The following is a 10,000-nucleotide window of genomic DNA, read 5'->3' as shown; positions in this document are numbered from 1 at the left end:
CATTCATGCTGATGCACACCACCAGCTACTGCAGTTACAGGTAACCTATCCATCCATCGCCTCATCTATCCACCAAACCGATCACCAGATTAACACTTTGTTTTTTCCCCACCTGTGTGTGACTTGTAGAGTCTGTCTGCCGAGCTGACCTCTTTAGGTGCTGAGCTGACCTCTCAGGGGTCAGAGCTCATGAGGTCGTTAGGCTCAGGCTCAGGGACCCGAGGAGCCAGTGCGTGTTTGGGTCTGGCACAGGCTCGTGTGAGCATGGTGCAGAACATCTTGTCGGGCAGACAGCACCAGCTTCAGAAGCAGATGGATCACATGCTGGAGAAGCAGGTGAAGGCACATGTGTCACACACACCATATGTCCTCACACATGACCAGTCAGCATTTCTGGAAAGCCCTTGTGATGATAGACTGAGAGTAAAATGTCAGGCGTTTCAAATTTACAACAGGAGGAGGAATGTACAAATATATGCACTGAAAATATTTGAATTCTCAAACTGTAATCCATCCCTCTGGCACTAATATGCCTGACACTGAAATACACATATTTAACACTCTGCCGCTCTCAATCACACACAAACAAACACCCCCCCCCCACACACACACACACACACACACACACATTTTCTCTCTTAGGAACGCACATACTTGCTTCAAAAAATGTGATGCTTTTAACTTTTAACTAAATTTAACTAAAAGACTTGTGACTTTGTCAGCATTTCGACACTCTAAAACCGTCTGTCAACACTCCAAAGTGCCTTTTCCTCCCGAACCCACTGTGAGACACATTCCCTCATACAGCGCAATGACAGAACACACTGCAGAGATTGGGCGGTGTGCCACGTTTCCCGAGAAACAGAACGTTTGGACAGAATTCCTTCACCAGCAGCAGAAGCACAAGCTTTGCTAGCACTTCAAATGGTTTATTTGCCATTGTCTTTCACAGATGTCGTTGCCCTTCTGTCTTAAACCACGTGCGAGTGTTTTTATTGACCACAGCGCGTTTTTCTTGTCCCTAACGCCCTTCTTGTCAAGGTTTTCCTAATCTCGGTGTGATGATTAACTTGGTTGTCAGAGCCTTATGTTTGTCGAACCCCGCAGAGGAAGATTAAAAATCTGCATGCTTCCTTGCTCGCTAACACCTCAGCCCCGGAAGTCCGGCAGTGTGACCTTCCGACGCAGCTCCAGGTGAATGCACACCCAGCACCCCTACGCACAGCAGCTATCGCAGGCGGGAACCAAACTAGTCACTCGAGCACCCATTGAAACGCACCTAAGAGAGCGAGTGCGACGTCAGTGGCTGATCTCGGAGTCTAAGAACGGCTGAGCCATTTGCGGGGACAGTGAGAAAAGCTGATGCCATTGTAGCTTATTAGTTGCATCTCTGTCGCTGTGGTCTGAGCTGTTCTCCAAGTTTTAGGAAGTGAAACATTTTTTTTTGCTTTCTCTTGTGTAGCGAGCGACATGAGCCGGAATACTACCGTAGCGCTGCAGGACACGCTGTGCGCTGAAGGCCTAATGTTTGCTCGTTGCAACTTTTCAATTCTGACCAGTCGCTCTTGTTTTCTCCGTGGTAACATGCGCAGGCTGTTGCCAGGCTACGGCAGGAGCTTCGGGAGAAGGAGCAAGAGCTGGCCGATCTGAAAGAGGATGCGGGCAGCGAGGGACAGGCACCGGGGCTGACCCTGGAGATCACGACGCTGGAGGTGTGCATGTATTCGTGGGTTTCTGTGTGCCAGCACGTGTGTTGCCGTGTGTGCGTGTAACACCCCTCTCTCGCTGTAGAGCATGTTGGACAGGCTGTGGTGCGGTGTGAGGGAGCGTTGTGCTGTACTACACTATGGACAGGATCAGCAGTGTCATGGGGAGCGGCTTCTGCATGGCCTGAGGAACCTGGTGGAGCTGGCCAGGGACAGACTCACCTCTGCCACGCAACTACAGCTGCACAGTCCTGAAGAGCTTCACACATACCTGACTTCGCACACGGTAAAACCTCTGTCAGCAATAAACATATACACACTCACAGGGACATACACACACACACACACACACACGCACACGCACACACAGGCATGCACACAAACACGCATACACCTGCACAAGCGCGCGCACACACAGGCTTGTACACACAGACACACATGCACACACATGCACAAGTGCTGATTGATGACATCCACTGAACAGCTACACACTCAAACACAAATGTACAAAAGAGATGTACAAACAAATACACAGCCCTGGGGGCACACAGTATTTCACACACTAGAGCAGGCATCTAGTTAGTCCACCGTGCACACATCTGAAGCTCGCTGTAAGGTCAAGGTGTGTTCCATATGAACAAGCCAAACTCAGACCGAACATGTGGTTTAGAACACAGCCAGCCATTCTCCTATTTGCCTTTCTCTTGGGGGCGGTTTGCAGAAGTTCTTCCTGTCTCTGGGAACCCGCCTGCAGTCTCTGCAGCAGCTGAGCAGCCGGACGCCAGACAGCGCCCTCTGTGGGCGGGAAGCTGCCGTGGCGGATTTGGAAGAGCAGGTGGAAGGCCTGCAGCGACAGGCCCAGGAGGCGGGGACTGCTCTACAAGCAATACTGCGGGTAGGCGGAGCCAGGAGGTGGCCGGAGCCGTGGGGTGGGGACTGTTCCACACACAACATTGAAGGTGGGCGGAGCCAGGGGTGGGGACTGTTCCACACGCAACACTGAAGGTGGGCGGAGCCGTGGGGTGGGGACTATTCCACACGCAACACTGAAGGTGGGCGGAGCCGTGGGGTGGGGACTATTCCACACGCAACACTGAAGGTGGGCGGAGCCGTGGGGTGGGGACTGTTCCACACGCAACACTGAAGGTGGGCGGAGCCGTGGGGTGGGGACTATTCCACACGCAACACTGAAGGTGGGCGGAGCCGTGGGGTGGGGACTGTTCCACACGCAACACTGAAGGTGGGCGGAGCCGTGGGGTGGGGACTATTCAGCAAACAACACTGCAGGTAGGTGGAGCTGAGTTGATGCCAGACACTGCAGAGATTTAAGATGTAACCACGGGGATGGTTCAACCAAAGGCTTATCAGTGCATGAATATAACCACAACATCTTCATATTCCAAGATGTCAGCCCAATCTGCAGAACTTTTCTCTTAAATGTGGTTGTTTTTCCGGTGCTTACCTTCATTTGTACCTAGCCTATCTGTGCACACATTTTCTATGGTCCACTGCCCTTCTGGCTTCTTTTTCATTATTCTGTATGTGGCATATATAATGAAAATAAGCTTTAATTGAATCGGATAGCTATGTTGAATTTAAATTTTGTACTGCCCTCTTGATATTTGCACATTGTCCTGGCTTCATAATATCTATTTCGAAAGAGCTTGTTTTGTTGTCCATGTTTACTGTGTGAGACCGTAAAAATGTTTCTAGCGACTCATTTGTATACAGTGATTTCATTATGTATTTATTGCCTGTTCTTGCTTTAATTGGTTTTGTCCAAAGCTCTGGTCTGAGTGGGAGGAAAGTCAGTCCTGGTTGGAGAAACTACTACAAGACCTGGAGATTCAACTTCCCAAAATGCACTTGGGGGAGCAAATGGATGAGGCACTACAGGAGAGTCTCTCAACATATGAGGTAATGCAGTTCTGGAGCTGCCATGTCCCTATTACAATAGTCATACAATAATATTTACATTTGCTACTTCTTTATACAATATGATATCTAAATACAAACTCAACCTTTAGCCAAAATTAACCTGCCTGTATTCATATGGATTTTTGTATAATTTTATCTACTTTTGGTTCTTGATTTCTTGCCCATCAGACGTTGCAGATGATCCTTGAGCAGAACAGAGTGCAGATCTGTCTCACTTTGGATCAGCCACGCAGGTTACAGAGAGAGCCCATGTCCGAACATGGTGCGGGCGTGTCCTACGATGTGGAAGGCATTGTCGTGCGCCGAGCAGGTGTGTCTTCCCTGAGGCTGAAGCAGCGTTTGGCTGCTCTGCGGAGGAAGGTGGAGCATGGACAAGATTCCGCCCGCCAGATGAAAAAACTATGGAGCAGGTAAAAGATTTGTCAGTGACCGCAGGAGATGGAGAACAAGCGAAGGACTGAAAGCCTGACCAGAGGCGTTCTGTACACAGGTACCGCCGAGACCATGCAGCGCTGAACAAGTGGATGAGCAAAACCAGAGAATGTCTGCACACCTGGATCGGTCACATGACCTCACCTAATCAGGAAGCACATCAAGCTCTGTCTCACTACAAAGAATTTATAGTGAGTGCACCCAAAACAACTTAATTTGCCCAAACTAAATCCCAAACAAAGTGTAAAATAAGTCCTTATTTTACCAGATGACAAAACAGTGTACCAAACAGGCTTGTGCTTATGCATTAGCCTTATGTTTATGTATAGACTTATGCATATGTATTGGTCTTATGATTATGTGTAAACATGTGCTTGTGTGCTGTAATGTCTTCCTTAGGAGCTGAGTAAGGAACTGGAGGTGACTTCAGTGCTGAAGGCTTCTGTGATCAGTGCCGGTACTGAAATCCTGGCACTCAGTGAGAGAGTTCATCAGGACGGTCCCTCCCAGCCTACCGGCACCACGGCCCGATCCGCTCTCGAGACCACCGTTGCCGTGCGCCAGCCTGCAGGGGAGGACGCTCCTGATAAGGACGTTTGTTCAGTTAAGAACAACATCACCGTAGACACTGTTTCTGCAGTGGACCCCGTCCTAGTAGAAGACGTCTCCACTAATGGAGACAGCCGTTCCCAAGCTCATGCCTCCGCTGAACTCCTCACCATGCCCTTTTCGAATGAAGGGACAACTACCATCCAGGATGAATGTCCAGAAGACGGATTACCAACTAAAGACATCAGTGGCTCCGTCCGTCCCCAGGCCGTCGACACCTGCGGAGGGAGCTCCACGTCCAGAGAGGTTATGTTAGGAGACGGCTGCGGCCCCGGGCAGAGTGCACCGGTCTGGACGGCAGCCCTGTCCCCTGCCCTGCTCACGCTGCAGTCTCACCTCGCTCAGACGGAGCAGCGCTGGGCAGAGACCTACGCCCTCGTCCCCACCACCCAGCTGTGTCTACACCAGGTGCAACTCCGTCATATTTGGGTGTGCGTGTGCAGCCTTTCTGAGAAGTCCCGGCATGCACAGGGTTAAACAAATGACGTACATTATGTTACAGTGTCCACCTGTCAGGGTATGTGAAAGAGAAGGTTTTATCCCATGTTTGCGTGCAGGGACAGTTTAAGTGCTGAATATATTTACTGTGACTTTGATCTAGGAATCAGCCTTCTTACAGGCACAGGGCAGTGCGATAAATCCATAATCACAGTCCAGAATACAGGCAAAGGCAAAAATCTTTGGCTCAGAAATGCAAGTGACCTTGCCTCACACAAAGGGAATCAGCGTGTATGTACTTAGATGAGCTATGCATTTACATGCATGCAAAAGATTCAATTGTGGAGCGTGTAAACAAGGGGCCCCACCATGCAGAGTCTAGTTAACACACTAATCTAACACACCTGTCTCTATAGTTGCACTCATTCTCACACAATTATGGAGGCACAGTGGCTTGGTGGTTAGCATGTTTGCCTCTCAGCACACAAGTCCCTATCTGGGTGGAATTTCCATGTTCTGTCTGTGTGGGTTTCCTCCACAGTCCAAAAACATGGCAGTTAAGATGATTGGATACTCTAAATTGTATTGTGTGTCTATATAATGTGTGCATGTATCTCCAGTGATGGTTGGTGCCCTGTCCTGGTCTTAACCTCCCAGTGGTTATATACTAAAGACAACTAATAATATGATGCCTCAATGGGGTCTGTGTGGATGTATTTAACATTAACCTGTTGCATGATTTGGCAGTTGTGATGAAGTGACACTTTCCGATCTGTAGAATTCGTGCAACTTGTGTGTGTGTGTGTACTGCTGGTATTTATGGTTTTGCTGGACGTTCAGCCGCGAATTCCCAATGGTAAGCTGGTTGCTTCAAAAATGACATAATAAAGAATATGCAGCATATGATCATTGTGCTGTGCATTTTGAAAAGAATGTCGTGCAGGCTTTCTCACTCCCTCACACACACACACACACACACACACACACACACACACAATACCTCATGAGAGTAATCACACTGCGCTCTCTGGACTCACAAGCCCATTAAGGGAGGAATGGGTCTGGCAGGAAAGAGACACTCATCACCCCCTCCAGTTCGCACTCGCTCCTGCTGGGAAAAACTCATTTTTTTTCCCCTCATCTCCTTTTCATTCTCTCTTGCGCCTGTCATCCTCTTTCTCTGTCTTCCCCTCGTTATCTCCCTTTCTTCCCCATCTCTTTCGTTTCCTTTGTGTCCCCGTGACTCTCTGGCTCGCTCTCCTCCTTTAGTCAAGCTCTTGTTCTCTCCCTCTCCCTCTCTCTCTCTCTCTCTCTCTCTCTCTCTTTTCTGCCCAGCGTATGGTGGAGAGGATGTGTCCCCAGGGACTGCTGGCCCAGGCGGGGAGCTGGATCTCCACAGCCGAAGCCAGGCTGCAAGAGGCCGCGTGGGAGCTCCCGCCCTGCGCCACCGCACCACGCCTCCAAAAACTCCTCAGCACATATAAGGTATTCGAATCATACCCAGGAATACGGCACAAGGCGCTTCCATCAAAGTGCCGAGGACCAGGGTTCTGCTTTTTGCAAGCGCTCTGTTCGAAGATCATTTTTCCCTGCCGTCCTGTAAAGGATACCACCTCTAAAATTAACAAAGTTGATCATGAAATAATTTAATTCGTAACTACTATATCATTTCTATACCTGCACGAGATTTGATTTACTTAAATATAAGCTTGCAGAAGTCGTGTAAAGGGTTTGTAAATGTTTTGAGTACTTGATAAATTACACAACGGTGTTTAAAGAGTTAAGCGGAATCTATCATTTATGTGTTTTCATCTACCACCTTCGCTCTGTGCCTGTGGTGCTGGGGTGTGTGCAGGTCCTGAAGCGTGAGATGTCATGTGAGCAGATGTCGCTGGGCTTCCTCACCCAGTCCGTGCTGAAGCACAGTGAGCTGGACTGCCCAAGCCACAGACACAGACACACAGCATTCGCCGAGCAGCTCGGCACGCTGAACCTCCGCTGGGAGGCGCTGAGTGCAGAGCTCAACACACAGGTGGGAATACACGCGCAGACATGCACACATGCATACACACACACGCGCACACACACACGTACACTCCCATATAGTATGTGGTGTGGCAGCATGCCCTCGAACGTACACCTCCCTACTGAGTGTCTCATTGTCTCCACCCCTCCACTGCATCTTGCTGTTTCATTTCTCCAGGTGTGCAATGTGGAGCAGCTCCTGGGTATCTGCACAGACAGAGATGGCAAACTGAGGCTCCTGCGTGACTGGGTGATGCGCCACAGTGCCTGGATGCGATTGGCAGAGAGACCTGTCAGTCTATCTCTGGCAGAACACAGTCTGAGAGATTGTGAGGTTAGAGGCTAATGATGTGATTTTTGGATGCGTTGTTAACTGACTGTGAATTGCTTGATCAAATAATTAAGTCTTAAATATTCTCATATCACCTTTAATTCTCTCTCTCTCTTAGGAACTGGAAGCCAAGCTGAATGCAAAGTCCGCCGAGCTAAGTGATCTGAGGAAGAGGAAGCTGAGTGCCGATGAAGAGCACGGGGACACAGATTTCATCAGGCAGACACGCAGGGTCTCGCTGTCTCTGAGTGACCTCGCTCAGCAGGTGCGTGTCCTGTTGACAGTCCAGCCTGCAGAAAACTTTGACCTTCTGTCCACTTTAAACGCAGGTCATTTAGTTGTGATTGGCTATGTGGTAGTAAATAGCTCTTCAAGGACAATTTTGTCTTATTTTTCTGTCTGATAGTATTAACATTTACATTACATTAACAGCATTTAGCTGACGCTTTTATCCAAAGTGACTTACAATTATGAGTCAGTACAACTTGAGCAATTGAGAGTTAAGGGTCTTGCTTAGGGCCCAACAGTGGCAATTTGGCAGTGGTGGAGCTTGAACCAGCACCCTTCCACTTACAAGTCAAGTACCTTAACCACTGAGCTACCACTGCCCTAGTAAACATAATAACATCACATATGGTGCACAAATTAGGATTTTTTAAAATAATATATATAAATAAATTAAACCAATAATTTGAACATGTAAATTTGTGTGGTGACCACATTGGACATTATAAATATTGTTGTCTGAGAGAATTTTAAAGAGGATAACTGTTTATGTATGACATCTGAGACCTGTTGCCACATTTAAACCTGAAGAACTGGACGTTTCTCTTCCAGAACCATGCTCTGAAGAAGACTCTGCAGCAGGTTTGTAAGGCGTGGTCTCAGTTTGACAGTGGGCGGAGGAAGGCAGGTCTCAACACTCTGAGACTCTCCCAATCATTGGAGTATTGCCACACCACACAGACCCCCCTCGCAGCCTTCCAGAAAGGCACCGATAGGCTCCAGGTCCTGTCAATCACCTTCTTATACTATAAAGAGTCTCTCTTATGGGATTCTGTTACCTTCTATTACATTTTCTTAGACTTATGAGACTTACATCAGTTTACAGAAAACATCCAGTTAAATTGTGCCATTTAAAGCTGCAATTGGAGCTTAGTAGAGTCACTGCGTTATGTCTTTTTACATGTTCAGTGCAGATGTGCTATTATTCTACTTTAAGTATTTTCTTTCCTGAATTATGTGCATGTTCTTGTGCCTGCCAGGCACTGCAGGACGAGGCTGAGCAGATTGACCGACAGTGGGAGGAGCTTAGCGACACACTGGCCACCCTTACTGATGGAATCAACACAGGCACCTCCCAGTTATTATCTGAAGAGTTGGAGAAAGACAGAGCACGGTTGGTCCGATATGAGATCGAGGCTATTCTCTCTTGCACTAGTGTACATAATCATTACCTGCAAAACATGTTAAAGCAACCATCAAATTATTTTATATTTTATAAAGTAATATCTTTTGGATATGTGTGTGTGTGTGTGTGTGTGTGTGTGTGTGTGTGTGTGTGTGTGTGTGTGTGTGGGTGGGTGGATGCGTACATGTGTTCTGCAGGTGGTCGGAGGTAAAGCAGAACCTCACACACACATCTCGGCAGTTTCACACACTGCTGCAGGTATGGCGGCGCTATTCGGCTCTGGCAGGCAGCTGCTCACAGCGGCTAGAGCAGTACAGAGAGCAACTCTCCACTCTGGCAAAGACCACAGCTGAACCGCAGAGCAGCACGGAGAAGCTGACAGCCAGTGTGCGACACGTGTGTGTGAGTTTACCCCCAATATACACGCACATTTGCATGTAGAAAACCAATAATTGCATTCCCCTTTTTAGTCTGGATTTTGAAGTGATATCATGCTCACATGATTGTTGTATCACAGTATACAGCAGAAGGCAATAATATGAAAACATTCCTCTTAATAAATCAGCCCTTTTATATCATGTACTGTGATTGTTCTGACCAATCACAGATGGTCTAGATGATATTCAGAAAATCCAGCAAATTATGCTCAAAATAATGCAGACTGTTCTCTACCCATGTCACGTAAAGGGTTTGCCACAGTACACACACACACACACACACACACACACACACACACACACACACACACACACACACACACACCCAGTATATTGCAAAAAATACCGGAATCACAATGTTTAGCAAAAATTACAGTACTTTGTCAATATCATGTCATGCTACATCCAATGCATTTGCATACATCTACATATCCAATGTACTTACAAGAGCCCTTGTAAGGAAGTTGGTTGGAAAATGAAACTCCTGCACTGAGCAGACTCTCCGGCTTATGCTCAGGAGCTGCTGACTGGCATGGATAGCCTGCAGAATGACCTGGACCAGGTACTCCAAACCTCCAAAGAGCTGATTGGACAGATGGAGCCCACAGTAGCCGTCTTCATCCAATTGGAATGTCGGTTGTTGACACGTGGGTGTCTCCAGTTAGAGGAGGCC

At 48.0% G+C, this 10,000-nt stretch overlaps 1 protein-coding gene across 1 annotated transcript in view; it reads left to right on the top strand.

Moving 5' to 3' along the window:
* The window catches only part of syne2b (spectrin repeat containing, nuclear envelope 2b), a 100,906-nt gene that overhangs the window by 65,040 nt on the left and 25,866 nt on the right, over positions 1-10,000 (top strand). The window contains 18 exon segments of the mRNA XM_035531629.1: positions 1-40; positions 130-336; positions 1,108-1,194; positions 1,593-1,712; positions 1,792-1,992; positions 2,428-2,601; positions 3,492-3,623; positions 3,813-4,054; positions 4,135-4,267; positions 4,476-5,093; positions 6,459-6,608; positions 6,979-7,155; positions 7,327-7,482; positions 7,598-7,744; positions 8,317-8,487; positions 8,745-8,878; positions 9,088-9,292; positions 9,845-10,000. The exon segment at positions 1-40 is cut by the window's left edge and continues 98 nt beyond it; the exon segment at positions 9,845-10,000 is cut by the window's right edge and continues 27 nt beyond it. Coding sequence (XP_035387522.1) covers positions 1-40; positions 130-336; positions 1,108-1,194; positions 1,593-1,712; positions 1,792-1,992; positions 2,428-2,601; positions 3,492-3,623; positions 3,813-4,054; positions 4,135-4,267; positions 4,476-5,093; positions 6,459-6,608; positions 6,979-7,155; positions 7,327-7,482; positions 7,598-7,744; positions 8,317-8,487; positions 8,745-8,878; positions 9,088-9,292; positions 9,845-10,000 — 3,250 coding nt within the window.

This window comes from Electrophorus electricus, chromosome 11 (genome assembly GCF_013358815.1).
Source record: "Electrophorus electricus isolate fEleEle1 chromosome 11, fEleEle1.pri, whole genome shotgun sequence".
In the NCBI taxonomy this organism is placed as follows: domain Eukaryota; kingdom Metazoa; phylum Chordata; class Actinopteri; order Gymnotiformes; family Gymnotidae; genus Electrophorus; species Electrophorus electricus.
This window is presented reverse-complemented; position numbering and strand designations above follow the sequence as displayed.